Below are 23,404 nucleotides of genomic sequence, written 5' to 3' on the forward strand. Positions count from 1 at the left end.
ATCAGTTACTTTCTTTGTTTTACTTGTAAGTCAATGTGGGTTATTTATAAATATGAAACAGGTTGCTCCAATTATTAGTGATAAACAATCTTGTTTATCCTTATTTTTTTTTATTTACAAACCTTCTCATCATCATTTGGCTAAGAATATTTTATAAAACAGAAATAAAATGACACTGAATTCCATGTTTTAACATTCAAATTATAAAACACAGTAGAATGAGTAATTTATAATAAAAAAAAAAAAAAAAAAAAGAGAAACCAAAGAAAAAAAAGGAATGAGAATATCTGGAGAACAATATAAAAAGATAATATAGAAGAATTTTAACATAAGAAGTCGGAATGACTTTTCTAGTCCGATATCAGTGTGTACTTAAGTTTCAGGTCACAGATATGTATCTGATTCTTTTGATCACTGTGCTCCCTTACTCTTGTACATTTCCCACAGTGTTCAGTGACAAGTTAACCCTTTCACGTGCAAATATTTGAGCCTGCTCAGTTCTCTCTAGCCAGTTTGTCCATAACATTCATCATTTTCAAACATGTTAATTGTGCAAACTAATATACCAAATGACACAGAATAAAAAGAGAATTATGATGGTAAAACTAGTTAATAAGCAAAGAAGGACATCTCTCGCCTAACAGTCTGCCAATCAAAGTTGAACACTGAAGAGATTTCCACACATTGTCCAGAGAGTCCAGTGCTGAGATTTCCCAGCTTAATCCACTTTCACTACACTGTAGATTTTGTTTACAAACCAGAAACAGGCAAAAAAGCCAATGGTACCTGTGGAAAGACAAACAGACAAATGAGAAAAGCCAGATATATATTATTCAAAGCATTTAGACACTTGTGGCATTTAAAAATATCTACATAGTCAAATGTGTGAATAGTACAAGATTCGTTTATATACAAGATTAGCTTATTTGGTTCAATTGCACCATGAATTTAATAAAAACATTTACGTTTATAAAAAGAAAATGCTAAGACAGCAGCTTATAAAAAGAGATGGAGTTAGCCCATACACTGATTTGATTATGAAGCACTTTTTCTGTGTCATTTATGGGTTTTGATAAATCGAAGTGCTATGATGAGATTATATGAGTGATTGCCTTTTATTAACAATCTGCTTGATTACTAGATGTAACATTTCTAAATCTGACTGCATTTAAAATCCAGTTCGGCATATGAACTTTCCAGGCCTCGTAAAGCAACATTACATACGCAGAGAAAGAAGGTGGAAATCATATACCACAGCTATTAGAAGTTTACAGATTTAATGCATCCCACCTATTGGCATGTGTGGGTGTTTTCAACCAGGAACAGCTAGATTGTGCTGTTACCATGTCAACTTCTGACCACCTCTACCTTGAAAATACTAGTGTGTCAAAGGTTGTAAACAAACATGTTCTGTTTCTGTGTGGAACCTTGTTTTAAAATCATAAACATGATATAAATGTCAATATAGCCTGACTCAGGGATTCTGAAAATATCTATTAGATCCATGGCAACCTATAAACTGGCAGCCAGATATTTATTATGTAGACAGTGGTGCCAAATGTAAGACCTCAAGTAATAACGATCCTGCAATCGTATGTGATCGCAAGGACTGTGCTATGTAATGGCCAATCGATTCGTTAATGACTGTAAATCTACTAGGACTCTTTTTTTCCACACAAACAGAATTATGGAAGACCATTACCAAGAAAACAAGAAGGTAGAATTGAGCATTTGAGTGGCTGAAGATATTCAGTAACTGAGGAGAGGGCATGAGACTCCGGACCAACTCAGTGCAAAACAAAACACTGTCATTTTAGGAATCAGCTAAATAAGATCATGGATCATTGTGCCACTTCTGTATATCTTTTTGGATCACAGCTGATTTCCTTTAGCCTTATCCAACTGAGAAAAATTGTGGAGGATATGATTAAAACAATAAGTGGGCTACTATAACAGTAAAAAGGGGGCATATTGTATTTTTGTTTATGTTTCTTCATATACTACCAACCCTAAACATCTCTATTAAGGGCTAATGTGACATGAAGAGCAACAAGAAAAGCCTGTGCCATAACCTGTGCAGCTGTGTTACCATGGTAACAGACCCCACTGACTGTAAAAACTTTACTTTGTTAGCTTAGCTTCATGCAAATTACAAGGCAAATACTAGTATTTCCTTGACAACGTTTAAATATGCATATGCACACAACTTTCCAGTTTTCCTTCAAATCAGAGATAGCACGAGCACATCAAAAGGTGTGTGGAAATAAAAACGGTTTGCCCAAGGCAAAAAGCAAATATAAACCAGAGTTAGCACACAGCAGTTATACTTAAGGGGTACTTCTTCAAAGGAGTGGCAACAGGATACAAATCCTGCCCATTCTAAAATGGTTACGAATGTAGGGTACTGTGCAGCCTATTGACTTTTATTCCTCATCACAGGATGTGCAAACAGAGCAAACGGATTACACTCTGCCTTTTCATCACTCTGACTTCCCCACAGTATCACTATACAACCAGTGTCTGCTGAAAGCCTGACCTTTTGATCGATGCTTCTGATTATTGAACTTTTCGGTTTTCATACCGTTAAGCGATGACACGTTACAAGGGCACGTGGCACTTAAAAAATGCATTACACTGTTTTCATCAGCGATGCTTTTTCTTGAAAATGTCAACTGTTCAGATACGGCCTGCCACTTACCTGTGAAAAGGAAGAATATAAGAACCATGATCAGGGTGTAGCCAAAGTAAAGAATGATACTGGCAGCTCCTTGGATTTGCAGTTTGGAAAAGAAATAATGTATAGCGTAGATGAAGAGATAAACGGCGGTGAATCCACTAGTGAGGAAGGAACGCCACCACCAGTGATAATCCTGTATAGGAAAAAATTGAAAAGTGGGTGGGCAAAAAACAACACCCAAACACCCAAACACCCAAACACCCAAAACTCACTTCACTACACTACCACTACAGGCTATACAACACTTCAGCAGTTATGTGTGGTTTTCGAGCACAAGTCTAATTTGCCGGGGATTGCCTTGCATGAAATTGTTATGAAAACCTGTGAAATCTGACCCATATTGTTAAATATAACAACATATTGTTTAATGTAAGCCCTCAGTATACTATAACTTTAAAATCCATCCTCAATGTAAAAAACTAAACACTTATCACTATGTAGGTCTGTGAGGAATTTTTTGGACATTCATTTACACTGGATTCCACTTTTGGTTATTACTAATAAATACATTCCTGAATACAAATCAATTAAAAAAAACTTGACTTCCCAGTCTACAGCCTCACCTCAGCACACAGATGAAAGTAGCAGAGCAGAATGGTGGCTTCTGAACATGTGATGAGGAGAATAATAAACACCAAGAACAAGAACCCAAACATATAATACATCTGGTGAGACCTGCAAATAAAGAAAGGTCACAAACTGTTAAAACTGTTTTTTATCCTACTATAACAGGGAAATATATTAGTCTTATAAATTGAATAGTAATAATATTATTACTACTACTATTAATAATAATAATAATAATAATAATCATGATAATAATCATTCATAATATTCAAATATCAGGGTACCAGATGCTGTTAAGTATAAAGAAGAGCTGGATGAAAATGCAGCCGAAAGGCAGGATGCCACCCATGATAATGCCTGGAATGGGTTTGGTAAAAAAGGACTGCTCTGGGATTTGCCGTGGAATCTGGTTTGTTCTCACTGGCAATTCTATCACCTGTATTTTGAAGGGGAAAAAAAAGAAAAGAAAAAAACACCACAAACAATTAAGAAACAGCATAAGCCACCAGCACAGGCAAATACACACAAGCAATAGATTTAAATAAATACATTTGAAAAAGAACTAATGTCATTTTTAATATTCTGGTTTATTTCTGAGATTCTTGGGCTGCCAGGATTCACTAAAACTGAACTTTCAAAAGATCTGCTAAGAGCAAACAAGCTTGAAATCAAAATGAAAAAAGGAGAAGAATGTTTCTATTTCCCCAGGCATCAGTGACAACCAATATATCATTTCATTAGTTGATGAAAATGATCATATAGAAAAACTCATATGATAGACACAGAATATTCATTTCCTGCTTTCAACTTTTCATTTTCAAGTTATAAAGGCACAGTGAAAAAAAAAAAAAAAACATGAAGATGAAGAAACGTTGAGTTTTTCTTCAATTATTAGGCAATTAAAGCAATAGATAACCAGAGAATCTACATTGAAATGTCATTAAATGTCATGTTTGTATCGTCGGTGAATCAAATTTGAATGGTCCTTTAAACTGAACAGTTATGAGAGACCTCATCTGTCTATTGCTAAATTTAAGCATCTCAAATGCCCTGGTTTTATGTTCTAGTCATGCTATTCACTCAATATTATCCCGCTTGTTTACTTTTATAATATGTGCGTTATTATGTGTCTACGCAGTCAAGTCTGAGACAATAAGTGATAAGATAATGATTGCACCGTCACAAACTATAACATCTTGAAGCAGTCAGTTACCTGAACATCTATGGGTATAACAGACTTCCTATTCTTTCACACAGTGTGTTTAGAATAAAAGCATTTTTCCAGGTAAAACTGATTTGCTGCTTGGGCTCTATAAAAGCAGTATGGTAACAGAGAATAATGGAATTTAGCACTTATAAAATGTATGAAAGGACATCAAATAGGGGTGCAGCCTGGGTTTGGGAGATACGTAAACCTATTCTGCGGATGATTTTTGTGCTTGTGGTGTGTTTTATGCATTTTAAATGTACATCATTTCAAATGAGACTAAAAAGCGAATAAATATTTCAGGTGGTAATTCAAATATTATTTTCCCCCAAACAGGTTACAATATCTAAAATAACTTCTAATACTAAACAGGTACTACTTTTACATATTAGGTATCTAAATTTTTCGAACAGACTGGACTGTAGATCCAGAGACTTAAGAGTGTAATTATATGCAGGGAGAGAAAATGATAAAAGACTATGGCATAGTAAACACATTCTGTAGTGACAATTTTAAAAATAAACATTACATGCATGAAAGTAGTTTCTCGCACTTGAGTTTAATTAAATTGGACCACCAGGACTGAAAATGCACACTGATTTCCCCTGCCTGCTTGGCGGATTAATCAATTTCTGGTTTGTCCAAGCCTGAGATTATTATTTTATGGAAGACATGCAGCAACTGAGCCTGCATGGGCTGCAACAACAGAACCAGTTAATACAATGCAAATATACAGAGCCCATATCATCACCAAGCTGTCAGACAATGACTCACATCACTACCCATTTGCAACCAATGATTATTTGCACAATGTCTGGCTTTGAAACTCAGTTTAGAGCATCTGGTCTAAAAGCATGAGCACACTGTCTCAGAGCCTTGGTTCTACCATCCCAATATGACCAGCTGTCTCAGTTCTAGACAAGCTCTTTTCCCTCTAAACTTCCTTATTAAGTATTACATTTTACATTGTCACTGGGTTGCAGCTCTAAACGTGCAAAAGAAAGCATTTAGTTGATACTTCTAGGAAAGTTACTGCTTATAAGGGCATGTATGAACATATGGCCAATGAAAAATGCTGAATGCATTATTTGGGAGATTACAGTTGATTTTATTGATACTGATTATATTGTTCGGTGTTTAATATTGTGGGATAATACAGTATTGGATTCAAGAGCACATTAGACAAAGCCCTGTCAAAATCAGGATGTAGTCAAGGGAATCTGAGTAAAGATAGATATGACAGCAGGGCAAGACCCAAGACCAAAATCATAAACACACAAGGCTGGCCAGTACTGAGACTAACATCAGTAAGATAGTTAGATTAAATAAGACATTTCTCTTGAATTGCCTACTATATTTAGCCTACTTCGGTATTATAATCTTGTACAAATAAGCACATATGTCATATGTAAGGTGTAGGCTTGTTCAACATAGGTTCGTTAGAGTGATGTCTCTGGTGATGTTGAAAAAATTATTTGAGTCTTTGTAGGATGAGAAATCAAAGATCAAATAAAAATGTACAATAGATTTTGACAGGTCTAGATTTTGTTCAATCTATTTAAAATGCACATTTTACATTTGCAGCCGTCAAGATATTGAAGGATGTTTGCTACCATTTGGATTTTGTGCATTTATTTATTGTGAAGAAAATATTATTTAAAAACTGTTTTGTATCAAATCTTGTTACAGTTTGGTTGGTGATGGCAAACACATTTTCTGCATAACTGGTTACAGTAGGCTTTGTCTGTGTGGCTATTGAAATTCTACCTGGAATGTCCGGTTTAGGGCAGATTCTACATCCTGACCTAGAATGGTGGAACTGGTAGAACTGGGTGCTGGTCCCTTTTTAGCATTTATGCACTACTGTCAAAGCTCAGCTGCAATTCCACAAAATACAATGGCTTTTAAAAAAAACCATTGTCACTGGTGTATTCTCTACAACGATTCACTCATACATCTGACAAATCTCTAAATAGTCTACAACCCAAGATAAAACAACAATGGAAAAAAAGGGAACCCATGAATCGATCGTTAAAAGTTGCACTAAACCAAGAGCAGTAACTCACCGCTTTTTTGAAGCCAATGTACGCGCCTACGAAGGTAAGAGGAACAGAAATGCCAAACCATAGTGCCAGGATAGCTATCAATGTGCCGAATGGGATGGCAGCAGACGAACCCTCCACCCACAGAATCAGATTCATCAGGAAGAAATCCGCAAAAACAATGCTGTGAATGACAGAGTGTTATAATGTGAATCATTTCACAGGCCAACCTTGCTACAAACTACTTTTACCTCAAAACACAAGACAAACATACCCAGGACACAAAAGTGCTGTCAATAAAACATTTGTTTTCCATTTTTCTCCACCAAAACCTAAAGAAGAACAAACAAACATTGCTCATATATATACAGCCAGTCACCAGACACATACTGTACATACACTGTACATATTTCAATATTATAGTCAATATTATTTATAAGGATTAAGATTGGGATTAAGCAAATAATCACACCAGGCAAAAGTATGCAAACAGTATTAGATTTGAATTCAAACAAACCATTTTCCAAAAATAAAATCTAGCTGTTTACTGGCATCCAATATGAAATACAAAAAATCTAAATCTAAATACAAAAAAATCTAAATACAAAAAAAATCCAATGTATAACCAAATTCTTCACTTTAACAAAACTTAAATTAACAGTAAGGCAGTCAATTGAATTAAGTAAGCGAAAGCCAATTATTTGATATATATGTTAAACTTAAACATGTCTGATTTCGGAAAAGCTTATCGTTTACAGAACTATAGATAATAGACAATGCCATAATAATGACAGTTTCCTCTCATGTAAGAAAATTAATGGTAAATGCCCTGTTATATTTTTCTTTATTAGCATAAACAGAAATACACTGAAAGTTCAATAGGAGATATCCTTACACTTGTACAGCCTGGCTGATACATAGCCAGCAGGCGTGCCCAGCAGGACCCACAGCACCACTGCACAGGTCATAAGGGCTCCTCTGTTTGCAGGAGACAAAAATCCGAGGCATGCTAGAACTGGGAGGGGGAAAAAAGTATACAGTAATACTGTAAACAGGCTAAAAAATTCACAAAGATCTTGTCTCATAGACTCAAAGTATTGGCCTTGCTATAAAAGAGTACAACAGAAACTTCACAACACATTTCAGTTTCAGGTTTTAAGTTTACATGTAAGTTTCAGGTTTTACTTACAGAGCGTGATAAAGGTCATGATGAAAATCTGTGTGCCCTGCCCTAGAAAGACAGACAGCAGCATGCCACTCCTCGGTGGTCTGAACACGTCCCCGTGTACCTGCTTCCACCCCGACTCCTCCTGGGCGTCCTCCTGTTGCGCAGATCACAAAAACACATCGGGTAACAATGACAACACTTTGCCGCATTTTAAATAGAAGCAGAGAAAGGAAAAGGCAAGTTCAATCAGTACATTCTTACTTACAGCTCACCGATTTCTCATCCCCCAATAAAACAACATTTATCAGACACTGGTTACTGAGAGTTTATCAGTTTGATGATAAATTTAGGATATGATAAAACATGGTACAGAAAATAAATGTATTTAGAATGCGGTAAATTTCCGTCAGCAGACATTTGCAGAAATGTGCACGCATTTATTTTTCATGTTTCCCCATGATTACTGAGAGTGCGTTATGACCAATCCACCATGTTTTAGCACATAAAGAAACCGCCCAGAAATGACACATTCAGCAGTCACCAAAACAACAAATCACAAAATCACCCTGAAAAGATATGCAAACAGGGCCTGGGAATACTCTTACATATGCAATGCCTGATTGTAGGTGGATCTTAACCAAGTCTGCCTGCGAATGTTACAAATGAGATTTCAATATCTGGCAATAAAAGGGTTGATCAGACAACTCTAATACAGGCAAGGCAAAGAATTTCACTTTCTTTCTGAATTTGCTTTCAAGTAAATATGTTTCCAGAAAAAAGGTACATAGTTAGATGGAGTAAAACCATTATGACTCTAAAGATTACTGAAAACATGCAAAATGCAAACATTGAAAGTACATTTATTAAAGTTTTTCTCAGGTGCTTTGGAGCGTTTCTCAGATCGAAAATGAAATTTTAAAAACTCCTTGTTCGAACTCCACATCATTTAGTCATTCGTGCTCATCATAAGAACATTTCATGTTGCTTTAAACAAATTGTGAATGCTTTAATACATTCGTTTAATTGATTGTGTACAAGAGTCTGCTGTTTCCTACACTATCAGTTATGTCATGTTGATCAAAATATATTATACTGGTTTCACCTGAATAGTCTGGACCCCCAAAACACCTCAGCATCAGTTCATTGAATGCAAAATGGTTAAACCAGACTCATCATCAGTCATCTAAAATTTCTATTAAACTTTTTTTTATGTAAAAGTGTTGAATTGATGAATTGTGTAGATGAATCTTGAATGTCACTAATGAAGGAGAGTGTATGGCATCAGATCAACCAACAAGTTCTCTAAAACAGGTCAAAGGTGAATCTTGTGAACCTTCAATACGTATTCATAAACGCCGTACAGAAGAAAGTCAAATTTTGTGCATTTTCAGTCATTGTGATCAAAGTCGAGTCGAGTCAAGTCAAGTAGCTTTTATATTAATTTCTCCCATATTTAGTTGACGCAGTACAAAGTGAAATGAAACAACGTTCCTCGAGAGCCCTGGTGCTACATAAAACAACATGAAGCTACATAACAGAAAAACGTTGTTATCCATAGTTTATATCAAGTAATCCTGAAATTGTACGCCATCATACTGCCAACATGACTAACCATTTTGATAATTTTGTTGTTATTGACACAAATACTTACTTTTGAGAGATGAACTAAGGATTTTGAGAAAAGTACAGGCTTTTGCAAGAAATAAATGCTGCTTGTACAATTTGTTATGAGAATGCACTTAAAGGTTTGCAAATATTAAAGACGATTTGAGGAAATGCTCCAAAGCAACTGAGCAAAACTGTAAGTTTATTTCAGAAATTCTGGTTAAAGTGACACAATTGCGAGCCGCTATAAAGCACGGGTTTAATTTAGGTTATAAGCTTGGAATTACCAATGCTTAAAGGACAGTCGTAAAGCAGAGATTACAATCAACAATAAAGGTTAAAGAAAAACACTAGAACGGTTTCTCTGGTAGTCTTCACAATCTAGGACCAAACTAATATAATTTACAGTGGAAGTACAAAATAGGGACATTTCACTTAATAATAATAATAATAATAATAATAATAATAATAAGTCAAATAAGCTTGTTTTTGCACTTTCAATTTCAATAGATGGTGAAAATACAACTTTATAAAGTTGATGTTATCAAAGCTAAAAGGAAATAAGGTAAGAAGTACCGTACCTGGTCCACCTGGTTATACCTAGCGATGTCCTTGTGTAGAGTTCTCAGCATGATCATGGCCACCATGCCCGAGAGGAAGAGCACAATGACCAGGGAGTTCATGATGCTTCACAGAGTACAGAGGAAAAAGGTTATTACTATGCATGAGGACACCTGAAAACATTGTTCCTTTGAAAGGTTTGAGGGAGAAAGAGTTCCTACCTAAACCACTGGATGTTTGTATGAGGCATGGAGACCAAAATGTAATCCCACCTTGAAGCCCATTTGATCTGATCTGTCTTCTGCAATAAAAAAAAAAAAAAGTCAATACCTAAAAGTCAGACTCTCTGAATACATGAAAGTTTGTCGAAAGTTTCAAAAATACATCGATGAACTTACCTCAAACTTGACTGAATAAGAGTAGGTCACTTCTAGATTACCAGTGAACTCTTTTGGTATGTCCATGGGTGGTCCTTCACACAACAGGCTGTTGCCCTCAGGGTGTTTAATGCTGAAATAAAAGTGAGTAATTGGTTATGATTTCACTCAGTTTAGTTTTATTCTATTATCTGATTCGAAAAGACAGTAAAATGAACAAAAGGAAATACCATGCTCTTGAAAGCAGATACTTTTTAATCACTTTTTGGGTCATTATCATTTCAGGCAATTTGTCTCATTTTTGAGTGAGAATTGATATTAGAATTGAAAAAGACATAAGAATCTTGAGAAGACTGCTAATAAGAGAAGTATTTCATTAGTTGATATTGTGGTAAAAATGACTAACCTTTTCGGCTCTAGTCTCGCACCAACCAGCCGAGCACCTCTCCAGCTCTCATTTTCCCCGCTGTGGTAGGTTATGGTGATATCCACATGGTTGAAGAGGTAGTAAGTATTTTTCTTGTTGAACTCCGACTTAAAGCAAAAAATAGACACTAGTAAAAACACAGACAAAATGCATGCACAAAACTACATTATATCATTTAAAACCTTTTAGCATTGTAAGCCATTGTCTTGCCAGATAAACAGGTTTAAGTATCACAGACTCCAGGAGATGTCAGGCAAAACAGCTCACTCACACTGATGACGCAAGCATCTTTAGAACGTCCATCAAAGGTTACTAAGCAGCCGATTGGAAAACCGGGATTACAGTACTTTTGTCCGTCCTCTACGTCATAGCACCATGTTACAGGCATGTTGTCAACAATCCTGCAAACAACATACAACTTTTTTTACTATGGCAAAATGAACTATTGACCATTTAACTGGAAACAGAAAACAGGGTGAATCTGTAAAACTGCCTCTACCTGTTTCTTAGCGACTAAATAAATGTTAATCAACAGAATGAATTCAGACCCACTCACCAGTGATGCTGGTAATTCAGCTCCATGCCTCTTTTAAGAAAGTCCAAATTAGCTTTATCGTCCTGTTTCGATGGATCGTACACTTTTTTGCACACGTTATGACAAGACTCATCTTTCCTGAATTTGAACTGAAACAGAATGTTTATGATAGAAACCAATTCAAAAGGTGTGTAAAATTACAGAATTATTGGCACCCACTATGTAAAACGAGCTAAAATTGTTACAAATAAATAAATATACAATGATAAGCTAAAATATACAGGGTCATTGTTGAGTTATATTTTTTTCTTATTTAAACAGGTTTTTTTTCCTTCCTTATTGTGTTGGATGACTGAGCTCATCAGCCCAAAATACGGTTCAGACATAGGATACTTCCTGAATCTCTAATAAGCATTTTTGGTTAGAACAAAGCTAAAAAGATCTCTGCTGAAATCATTTTCTATATATTAACAATCAGCAAAACCATAACGCAAGATTCAACAAATGAATCTTAAAGTAGAAAGTGTTTCTCAAATGCATTCATTGCACAGAGTGAAGTGTAATTTCTTGAAACAGTGAAGGAGTGTAAACAAGCATAATCTTTCAGTGTGCAGGACTTCAGGTTACAACTGGTCTCGGACTGAAACATCGATCTACCTTGTAAGGTGAGGTCTCGATTCTCTCCCCGAACAGCACCTGGCCCAGGTTTTCTGAAGGCCTCTTCTCACGTTCATCTTTGCAAAAGTCAAATCTGAAATCAAAAAAAGTCAGTTATATAAATAGATCCTTATAGGCAGGGATCACCTTTAAGGTAGTAGTAAAAGGCTTGGGCTCACTCACACGTCATACTCGTAGGGCAGGACGGACTCCACAGAGTCCAACCGGTTTACAAACAACTGGATCTCAGTCTATTGAAATAACAGAAACCTCATGTCATGTTGCATCGAGAAAGCTGTTCACATCAAGTGATCTACCATGAATGACTTGACTAGCTCTAGCTGTCAAACTGCCCCAGGTGCAGAATGATCTGTTTTGTAAACTATCCCAATTCATCTATGGGTTCTAATCAGCCACAATATTATAGAACGTTGTCTTTTGCAATCTAATGTAGCGTGACTTGCGTGAACTAACCAGTTAGCTTCTGAGCTACACTTACAGCAGAATGCGGCTGTGAATGCTAACAATGTAGAATACTTTTGATATATACAGCGCTGTGTCTGCAAACTGTCTCCAAGACGAATATTTAGGTGGGGGTGGGATTGACGTTACCTGGCAGTCACTGGTTTGCTTGTCCTCGTCGCAGAAATTAACCGGAGCTAAACCCGGAAGGTAGAATCCAGAGACGGTGCTAACAGCAAAGAAACTGCACACAAGTATAACGCATAAGTCCAGGGGCTTCATTTTATTGAGACTTCGTTCTGACTTCGTTCCTTAGCAACTTTGACAGAAATAAAGCTCGAGGGGGAAATATTTTGAAGCTCCTTCTCCGTATGCTACAGCTTCAACTGAACTCCGTACACCGACTATGAGGAAGGAGGGACGGCGGTTATTCCTTCCTGCCAATCAGGGGTATGTTGGGCGTGGCCTAAAAGCGAAATTTACATATCGTAAACAATAGGGCGGGGCTTGTTGATGACGGCTTGTGTTGAGATCTGAAGCACCACTGAACACCGTCCCCCCCGCGCGCCCCCGAGTTCAAGGCGGGGCCACAGACTACAGGATGGAGAACTGCATGTGATCCCGCCCACAACTATTTGATTGGCTGTTGGACTCATTGTTGTTGTAGACGTATTACCCAGCGTCGTGTATATGGTCATAAACGTCTCTTAGATTGATTACATTTTTTCTTGGTTGCTTTGGAGCGTTTCTCGAATCATTCATAATATTTGCAAACGAGCAAGTGCATTTCTAAATTTGCACAAACAGCACAACACTTTGGATTTCTTGTAAAAGCCTGTACTTTTCTCAAAATCCTTTTGAGTTCATCTCCCAAAAGTAAGTACTTGTGTCAACGAACATCTCATTGCCATCAGAGTAACAAGTCCTAACTAACTACGGTGTGGATTACAATGACTGAAAATGCCTAAAGATCTTTTTTTTTTCTGTATGGTAAATATATACATTTCAGCAGTGCAAATCTATTTATTTCATTGCGTATTTGATTTATATTGATTGCATGAGAATGGACAGGATTCACACTTTTACTGAACTGTACTAGTGTTCTTTTGTTTCTTGGTTGTTTATCTATTTTTAGAAATTGTAAGTCTGTGTTTGTCACCAATTGAAGGTTCAAGAGATTCACCTTTGACCTGTTTTTATGTTCTCCCTCCACATAACCGGTGTGCAGCCCACACCCATAACCCAGTGGTTCTTAACCTTGTTGGAGGTACTGACCCCCACCAGTTTCATATGCGCATCCACCGAACCCTTCTTAATTGAAAAAATAAAATACGATTTTTTTCAAATTCAAAACATAGGTTTCCCAGCATGATATTCGCCATCTTCAACACAGCTGGTTTTATGAGTGTTTCACCAATGGTGTGTGGTTTGCCCTGCTTTGCGATCAGGTAAGCAACTTCGTACGATGCTGTGAGGATCGGTTTGTTGATGGGTACAAAGCCGAGAACAGGCAGAGTAGCCTTTGCATCGAATCTGGCTCTCTTCACCTTGAATTCAGCGAGCGTTGTGTACTTGTATTTTCCATCTGGATGCAGCTTAAGGAAGTGTTCTCTTAGTTTTGCCGTTGCTAGACTAGAATTGCTCAACTTGGCATTGCAAATCATGCAGTTAGGACGCTGACTCCCATCACGTTCCGTTATACATGTGAATCCATATTGTACATATTCGTCCGACCACTTTCTTTTTTTGCTCGACATAGTTAGTATGAAGGGATTAAAATATTAAGAAAGAAATCACACGACGTACCATCACGACAGTCACAAGTCGACTTCTGAGCGCACCAAATTCCCTGCAGCACAGATAGGCCAAGCGATGTTGCGTGATCACCTGCAGCCAATGATGGCCAAGCAGGGCATGTCATCACGAATCATATGAGTCGGGTGTGTGTCTTGACCTCCGCTGAACCCCTGAGACTGATTCACCGAACCCCTGGGGTTCGATCGAACCCAGGTTAAGAACCACTGCCTTAACCTTATATACACGAACGATAGTTACATTTCTGACGGCGAAGGCAGTTTGCAAAGCAGTGCACAGAAGTGCAACTGGAAAGTGTTCAGCCTTGTGGTCAAAATTTAGTCGATCATCTTATTGTTCTCAGAAGTTATTAGGCATTTTAAATGTTTAAGACATGTCTTTTGCCCTAATATAACTTATTTCTTAATGTCAATTATCTATATTACACCTGTTACACCTGTAAGGCGTGAAAAAGATACAAGTAACGCAAAAGAAATATAACGCATTACTTAAAAGTAACTAAGTAACGTAATTAGTTACTTTTTTGGGGAGTAACTCAATATTGTAATGCATTACTTTTAAAAGTAACGTTGCCCAACACTCATTCATAATTCGCCACACAATAGAAATTTCAATTTTCTGGATTTTTCAATCATCGTATGCCAAACCAGAGTTTACATCAGAAAATACTTAACCTGGGCACTGTCATACTGGCAACATGACTAAACATTTTGATAATCTTGTCTGTGAGCAATGACAAACGTACTTGTTATTCTGATGGCAACTATCTGTTCATTGACATAAATACTTACTTTTGAGAGACTAAAGATTATGAGAAAAATTGTAATAGAAATTTAAGCTTTACAGATTATGACAACTGGTTTATCCATTTGCATTCAATGATTTATTCAATGAACTGATGCCTAGATGTTTTTTTGTTGTTGTTGTTGGTTTGTTTGTTTGTTTTTGTGGGGGGGGGGGGGGTGGACTAAGACATGGGATATTTTGAACAGCATAACCTCAACTAATAATGTAGGAAACAGCAGACAATTGTACACAATCAAGTAAATAAATTCACAAACGAGAATTGCTTTTATGATGTGTGAAAGTGACTAGATGATGTGGAGGTTGAGCAAGTTGTTTTGAGCTGAAAAATGCTCCAAAGCAACTGAGAAAAATTTTGTTTTACATTGTTCATGTAGCTTTTGACCAGTAGGTGGCGCTATCACATTCTGCCTAGCCTCAGGCCATGGTCCTGTTCATGTGTGTCTGCACAATCAAATTTGTTAGACCTATTATATTATACCTAATTAAAGTATTTAAAATTGTTTTGTAGGATGTGTAGAAAAACATAGTATATAGTCAATAAAATATAATCTAATCTAACGGTATGTCTGGCTTGTAAATTCTGGACACATGGTTCGAACTTCAATAATGAGAGTGTTAGAAGCACTTGGCCCAAATTTGATCAAAATGTTCTTTAGACCCTTCACAGTCAGTGTGCCAAATTCCACAATTTTTTACCAGGCAGTTCAAGCCAGGAGAAGAAGAAAAACAACAACAGAATAACTGAATAGTTACATTTCATGTTGTGGAATGTATCTTAGATAAGATTTTGTAATTAGTTGTCTATGCTATAACAGTTATAAACCATTTTCAGCATTTAAATCATAAAAAAAAAAACATTTTTAGATGCATATTAACCATATTTTTAAAAGAATATAGATAGGAAATTATAAAACCAATTTTTTCACTATCTAAACCTAATAGTTATAAGCTAAAGTTTACACATTATAAGTGTGTTATACTGTATATTTTCTATTGTATATACAGAAAACATATAAAATATTGCTTTAAAGTACATAGATATCATTTTACATCATTTAACAAAATCATTTACCTGAAAATATAGGCTAACCTATGCCAGTATAAAGACATCTTATTTTCATCCTTCTGATGCTACATTTAATTGTTGCTGCACCCAAAAATGACATCATCTATTTATTCTGGGTCTATGTGCTTTAACCAAACACTTTAGGTGGAGCGACACATGTGACACTTAAATTCCACTCCAAGATATATATCAGTATGAGCGCTTCCACAAAATAGTTTAAATATCATAGAGGTAGTTATTTAGTATGTTTAGAAATTCAGGGGAATAACCTTCTATCAATCTTAATATGAGAGCAACAACAGGAGAACAAGGACCAGCACTGATCAAAGGTGTACGTGACCATGATTACCCTTTGACCTACACTGTCTTGTCTTGCACTGTTTGCACCAGGTCGCACACGATGCACTTTATGTGGCGAGGATAACTTACTTTAGTCCTTAGCTCTGTGTTTATCTGTTATGTAGCTTTATGTTGTTTTATGTTGTTTTATGTTGTTTTATGTAGCTCCAGGGTTCTGGAGGAACGTTGTCTCATTTCACTGTGTACTGCGTCAACAATATATGGTTGAAATGACAATAAATGCTGTTTGACTTGACTTGACTCGACTTGACATTTAAACGGTACTAACACCTGACCATTTGGGGGGCAACACCTATAACAATACCAAACAAAGGAGTATGTGACCATGATTACCATTTGGGCCGTTACTCAATGCTCACCCTTAATTTGCATTTAAAAGCAAATCCCATTTAGATTACCAGCAGGAAATACTGTATAAAATATTCAAGCAGGAATTAATGTGTTCTTTTTTCCTGTGTTTTTTTTTTACTTTTGGTGCTCACAGTATCTTGCGATTGTTAATTACCTTGATTAATATTTATATAACTTCTGTAAAATTAAACATACAATGTACATATTACATATTGTAATTTTTTTTACCACTCATTCTCTAAACATCTGCACTACTGTTTTATTTATGTGTATCTTTATATAACTTACAGTACATCCTGTCTAATATTTATTTACATTAAATGTACATGTATATATATTTACATGCTGTACATATGTGCATATTTATCTGCACTGGTCAATTTGCACAATTGCTACTATTTGCACCTCTGGTAGATGATAAAATGCATTTAATTTCTGTGTACCTGTACAATGCAATGACAATAAAGATCGATCGATCGATCGATCGATCGATCGAATCTATCTATCTATCTATCTATCTATCTATCTATCTATCTATCTATCTATCTATCTATCTATCTATCTATCTATCTATCTAATTAATTAAATTCAAAAGTGTGCTACGTGCAATGCAATATCCTCACTAGGGCATCATCAGTGTATCTGTATTAAGCCCCTAGGCAGCACATATGTGGGTGTAGCACTTCGTCTGGTGAGACCACTAGCAACACAACACTGGCATCAGCGCACTCAATCTGCTTGTTATTAATCATGTGAGCCAGAACGCATGCCACTGATTTCTGGCTCAGAAGGCTTTCTTGGCTCCTTTGCTGTGTTTATTAGATGTCGCAGGACAAGGGTGTTTGTGCCTAGCAAGATGTTTAGGCTGTAGTTCTTGGGCTAGACCTATCTTTGAAGTATGTAGGGTCAAAGTCTGCCAGCTGAGCACACTGTGTTCAGCACAGTTGCTATCCAGTTCAGACACCATGCAGTTAGCATACAGAATGCAGTGAGCATACAGCTGGTGTCTGCCTTGCACTTTTTAGGGAGTTGTATGTGCACAGTTGTTGCATCATTGCTGTTGTGGCCAACTTTTTGTAATTTTTGTAATTAAGAACTATGTGGGATAACTGACATAAGTGAGGAGAAAAGAGGTATATTCTAAAATATTTTGAGTAAATCAGCTATGAGATGGTATAAATATAAAATATAATATAATATATCTCACACACACACACACACACACACACACACACACACACACACACACACACATTATATATATATATATATATATATATATATATATATATATATATATATATATATATATATATATATAATGTGTGTGTGTGTGTGTGTGTGTGTGTATATATATATATATATATATATATATATATATATATATATATATATATATATATATATATATATATATATATATATACATACACACACACACAGTACAGACCAAAAGTTTGGACACACCTTCTCATTCAAAGAGTTTTCTTTATTTGCATGACTATGAAAATTGTAGAGTCACACTGAAGGCATCAAGGGCTATTTGACCAAGAAGGAGAGTGATGGGGTGCTGCGCCAGATAACCTGGCCTCCACAGTCACCGGACCTGAACCCAATCGAGATGGTTTAGGGGTGAGCTGGACCGCAAAGTGAAGGCAAAAGGGCCAACAAGTGCCAAGCATCTCCCGGGGAACTCCTTCAAGACTGTTGGAAGACCATTTCAGGTGACTACCTCTTGAAGCTCATCAAGAGAATGCCAAGAGTGTGCAAAGCAGTAATCAAAGCAAAAGGTGGCTACATTGAAGAACCTAGAATATGACATTTTTCAATTGTTTCACACTTTTTTGTTATGTATATAATTCCATATGTGTTAATTCATAGTTTTGATGCCTTCAGTGTGAATCTACAATTTTCATAGTCATGAAATATATATAATCATCTTAATCATCTTTATTACATTATGTTCAGCATGGTCGATATATATATATATATACACACGTATATGTATGTGTGTACTTTTAATGAATTTTTAGATTTTTTTTCTCATGAGCTGTTCTGTATATTTATTTATTTCTGCATGTCCACGTTTATTTTTTTTATTCAATTTACCGGTTTCCATACCAGGGTGTACCGCAGATATCAACTTTTACGTGCGAGACTGTCCGTCGAGTTTTGCGCATGCGTCAACGCGTGCGCATGTGAGTTGAGGCTTAGTGTGGCAACTTTTCACGACGTCAACTTCTCTCGTGACCCCGGGTGGGCCGACTGAATGATTAGAGAGCGTGAGGTCCTGCTCTGATTCTCCTGTTCAGCGTGGTCGACGTGTTTAGGTGAGTGGTTTTGTATATGCGCGTGAACGTCTCTGGTTATATTGATTCTAGCGTGGTTTTTTTTTTTACGAATAAGCGCTGTTATAAATTAAAGATATTAAAGTTGTTTGAAAATAGTACTGTTGAACATGCAGCACATTTGCAGTCTCCTCGCTAGTCCGCTCCATGCTTTTCTAACCAGCATGCTAGTACACTACACTAAAGAGCAAATCCAGGGCACAGCCGTTGTGTTGTTTAACAGGTCGTTTAGTAGACGAACACGACTTAAAACCATCAGCACGTTGGCCACAGTTGTTCTAATTAGTGTAGCAAACCGAACAGTGGGAGTCGTAAAGAGCATGGCGTGTAAAAGGGTTCATACAGCCAGCAGCATCCGCCATTTTGTGTGTCACGTTAACCAAACAGCCGGCTGAGACTAGGTGCTATTTGCTTGCTAATTTGATTTGGGTTTTTTCGGGGGCACCTTTTAGGTTCCATTGCCTCGTAATTCAGTGCGCAGTGTTGTTTTGTCGCCAATATTTCCTTAAATGTTTAGGGAACGTTGCTTACTGTGAAAGCTATGTCGTATAGCCCAAAGCTAACACGCTCGCTAACACGCCAAATTGTACAGGTACAGACGGAGCTCATTAACAGAAGTACTAAACTCTTTTTCTATTTCTATGCGATTCTGTTAACAATAAAACAGTGTTCACTGTCTCTGTAAAGCATGCCATGTTTTAGGACTCACTTTTCAGAACCACAAAGTTTTTCAAATAGGACCCTTGAAATCTGTGGGCGGTTTCTACCATTGTACCTAATAATGTTCCTACTATAGACACAAACAAGTGACTGAGAACTACTCCCATAGACTTTATACATGTGTTTATATATCATTTCAATATTTTTTTTTTATGTGTATATATGCTTTTAGAGTTGACTATGGCGGAGGCAGACAGACCTGGAAAGCTCTTCATCGGTGGATTGAATACTGAGACTACAGAGAAAGCTCTTGAAAGCTATTTCAGCAAATTCGGCCGGATATCTGAAGGTAATAATTGAAATTCGAACCAAACGATGCAGCCGGAAACAAGCCCCGGTACGTTTTAGTCTGACACAGCCCGTTATTGAATATAATTTTGTACTTGGGAAGCAAAATTCGGACCTTGTGAGCTGTGATGAACAATTTTCAAATTGATCCACGGAGTGAAAAAACATTGAATTACCTCTGAGAAGTTCTGAGCTCGCAGTATCGCAGTTGTTGTCGTTTTGCAATTGAAATGATTTGCTCTTAACACTTTTTGCACTTCGCACCGAACAGTTCTGTTGATGAAGGACCGCGAGACAAACAAGTCCAGAGGATTCGCATTTGTGACTTATGAGAATCCCGGTGATGCGAAGGATGCGGTGAGGGAAATGAATGGAAAGGTAAGAGCCAGATAAATTATGGTCGTATGCTGTGATGATGCTTTGTGGCAATGATCAGTCTGAACTGATTTTATCACGAATGTCCTCTGAGAAGTACTGAGCATACTTACATACGTTGCGTCTTTTATTTGATCTAGAGATTGTAGTTTTAGTGTATAAATATTTACTGTAAGCCCTCTGTTTTCCAAGGCCTTGGATGGCAAACCCATCAAAGTAGAACAGGCCACAAAACCCCAGTTTGAGTCAGCTGGCCGTCGAGGTCCTTTGTCGATGCATCCAAGAAGGGGTTCCCCTCGAGGGCCACGTGGATCTAGAGGGGGTCCTGGGGGAATGCGGGGACCACCAAGCAGAGGTATGAATCAAATGATTTCAGATTTCCCCTTATTTATTTGTTTTCATTAAATGTGGGCTGTGATGATTTTTATGATTTGATCCATTGGAGCTGATTTTTTCACTTACTCTAAGAAGTACTGAGCCTGAATGTGTGTATATTGTATGTCTGTTGGTCTGCAAAGTATTGTGATAACGTAGGGATTGTAGAACCTTTTTTTAAAGGTATGTCGTCCAGAGGGCCCCCCCAAAAAAGAGGACCACCAATGCGCAATGGAGGGCCACCACCAAAGAGACCAGCACCATCTGGGCCAATGGGCAGACGTAAGCAATTTCCGTTTCATTTATTGCTTTTGTTTAATTGGTTTTGTTCTATTTTGCTTTTTGTCAGTTCTGTATTTCACTATTAATTTTTAATTTTCATTTTGTTTTGCAGCCCCAATGTCTAGGGATCGAGATCCTTATGGTCCCCCTCCTCCTCGTCGAGATTCAGTTATGTCAAGGCGGGATGACTATTTATCACCACGTGATGATCACTACAGTGTCAAAGACAGGCAAGTCACACAAATTAACTACATCTGAGTGACTTGGCCCGTATCTTGGTGTGTCTCACAATCCATGCTTATATAGCTATTCTAGTCGAGACTACATGAGCTCAAGAGACAGCCGGGACTATGGCCCTCCACCACGTGATTATTCTTATCGTGACTATCCGTCCCAGTCCAGTTCCAGAGATGATTACGTACCAGTGTCTCGAAACTATAGGTATAATATGGTTTTTCCACTTCTTTCTTTTTGTAAGACAAAAAGTTGTACAACCCTGAGTGACCCCTTTTCTGCCTACAGTGATCGTGACAGTTATGGGGGAAGTCGTGAACCTAGAGGCTATATGGAGAGAACAAGTGGAGGCTCCTACAGGGAAACCTATGATGGTTACGGTAAGATACCAAACTTTAGTGTTCCGTAAAAGAGCTTAAGGGTGTACCCAAACAGCGCTGTGTGCACCTGGGACAAGACGACCTCATGTCAATCCGAATAGTCGATGGTACCATCAAAGTCCTTTCGATTCAAGTTGTACAATTTCAGAATCACACTCAACAAGAAATCCCTCATAAGATTTTTCCTCCTCCTTTGAGACATTCCAAGAGCCCAATCTAAATCAAACGAGAAGCAAAGTGGTCAAGCTACAATCTATCCTTTTGACCGTATTCCTTAAGGAAACCAGTTGAACCAAAATGCTAACTTGGTTTAGTTCATAAATCCAGAGCTCCAGATTCATTCGCAATTAAATCATGGAATACTTGAGTGCTAATGGTCCTGATCTGTAAATCATTCATACCGGCCATGAGGAATATATTTAGGACTGTGGGCACTTGACAACTTGCTCAAAAAATGTCTGTGAATTTTGCCAATTACATGACCCGTTGACCCTGCAGGTAACTCACGCAGTGCCCCACCCTCAAGGGGCCCCCCTCCATCCTACGGTGGGAGTGGTGGAGGCAGTCGCTATGACGACTATGGCAGCAGTTCCAGGGATGGCTATGGCAGTCGCGACAGTTACGCCAGCGGTCGGAGTGAGTCGTACTCTGCTAGCCGTGCCGAGCGCCCGGCCAGGCAAGACCTCGAGAGAGGCTACCCTCCTCGCCAATACAGCAGCTCAAGCCGAGGCGCACCTCGGGGTCGTGGAGCTAATCGAGCAGATAGAGGAATTAACCGAAGTCGGTACTGAAATGGACTCTGTGCTGGAAAAGGGTTAGGTCATATTGTGAGACAGCGGAGAGGCTAAATTTTTAACTTCTAGATGAACATTAAGCTTTGGTTTCAATTTGTACACATCCATGTGAGTGTAACGGTTTGTTTCTTCCCCCCGCCCATTTCACAGTAAATAGTACTGTTGCCAATTTAAGTGATGTGTTTAGTTTTGTGCCCTAGTGATGTTAAAACCGTGCAATGCCCGAGTATTGTTTTCATTTATCAATAAAAGTTTTTATAAAAACGTTCATGCCCCACTCATGTTCGAAGCGGACCCACATAAATGGTAAAAACTCGGTTCTTCGTCTCATTTATGGTGAGGGAAATCTTAAGATTAATCCATATCAAATTATGTGGAGAATCTTGTTGACAATGTTCAGTCTATTAAGAACGAGACCATGACTTTGCCAAACTCTTTATCAGTATAAGTTTTCCTCAGTGCAAATGGATTCCTCTTCACAAAGCCTAAACATTGACGGCTTGCAACGACCAAACCAAAGACAAGCAATATGCAGGAAACAATCCAACACCAGATTAAACCTGACATCAGCTGGTAAGCAAAGCAAACCCTTTTGTCTCTGGTCTAAGTGAACTTGACTCAGTGGTATGAGTGATCTCAACTTCAGGTTAGTTAACACACCATCTTTACCCCTTCTGGCCTTACAGATGATAACCTGCAATCTAACCTGTACAATTATTCCATGCTTGATCCAAAACAAACAAACAAACAAAAAAAAAAAAACAAAGACAAAAACCTGCCTGCAACCAAAGGAGTATTTTTGTTTAAAAAAAGAAAAAAAATCAGTGGATCATTTGAATTTAAAGGCCCATAGACTCAGGAATG

The 23,404-nt window shown here is 37.5% G+C and overlaps 2 protein-coding genes across 3 annotated transcripts; one reads left to right on the plus strand and one right to left on the minus strand.

Annotated features, from left to right (window-relative positions):
• Positions 1–88: 88 nt before the first annotated feature.
• Positions 89–12,813, minus strand: tm9sf5 (transmembrane 9 superfamily protein member 5). Of its 2 annotated transcripts, XM_083560084.1 has the most exons (18): positions 12,496–12,813; positions 12,067–12,134; positions 11,884–11,977; positions 11,248–11,375; positions 10,963–11,092; positions 10,671–10,798; positions 10,286–10,397; positions 10,109–10,188; positions 9,908–10,013; positions 8,327–8,368; positions 7,743–7,875; positions 7,449–7,568; positions 6,828–6,885; positions 6,578–6,737; positions 3,589–3,740; positions 3,301–3,412; positions 2,699–2,870; positions 89–786 (listed from the first exon to the last, which is right to left on the minus strand). In XM_083560084.1, exons 1-18 carry the CDS (start codon positions 12,625–12,627, stop codon positions 719–721), a joined length of 1,995 nt encoding a protein of 664 aa, XP_083416210.1. In that variant the 5' UTR covers positions 12,628–12,813; the 3' UTR covers positions 89–718. The 2 variants fall into 2 exon arrangements, with proteins under 2 accessions (XP_083416210.1, XP_083416211.1); XM_083560085.1 differs by lacking the exon at positions 8,327–8,368.
• A 6,128-nt stretch (positions 12,814–18,941) lies between these two features.
• Positions 18,942–22,804, plus strand: rbmx (RNA binding motif protein X-linked). The gene is made up of 9 exons (XM_083561428.1): positions 18,942–19,074; positions 19,985–20,101; positions 20,372–20,478; positions 20,668–20,830; positions 21,019–21,132; positions 21,245–21,362; positions 21,439–21,573; positions 21,655–21,746; positions 22,245–22,804. Exons 2-9 carry the CDS (start codon positions 19,993–19,995, stop codon positions 22,535–22,537), a joined length of 1,131 nt encoding a protein of 376 aa, XP_083417554.1. The 5' UTR covers positions 18,942–19,074; positions 19,985–19,992; the 3' UTR covers positions 22,538–22,804.
• The last annotated feature ends 600 nt before the right edge of the window (positions 22,805–23,404 follow it).

Source organism: Silurus aristotelis (genome assembly GCF_946808225.1).
Source record: "Silurus aristotelis genome assembly, chromosome: 14".
In the NCBI taxonomy this organism is placed as follows: Eukaryota; Metazoa; Chordata; class Actinopteri; order Siluriformes; family Siluridae; genus Silurus; species Silurus aristotelis.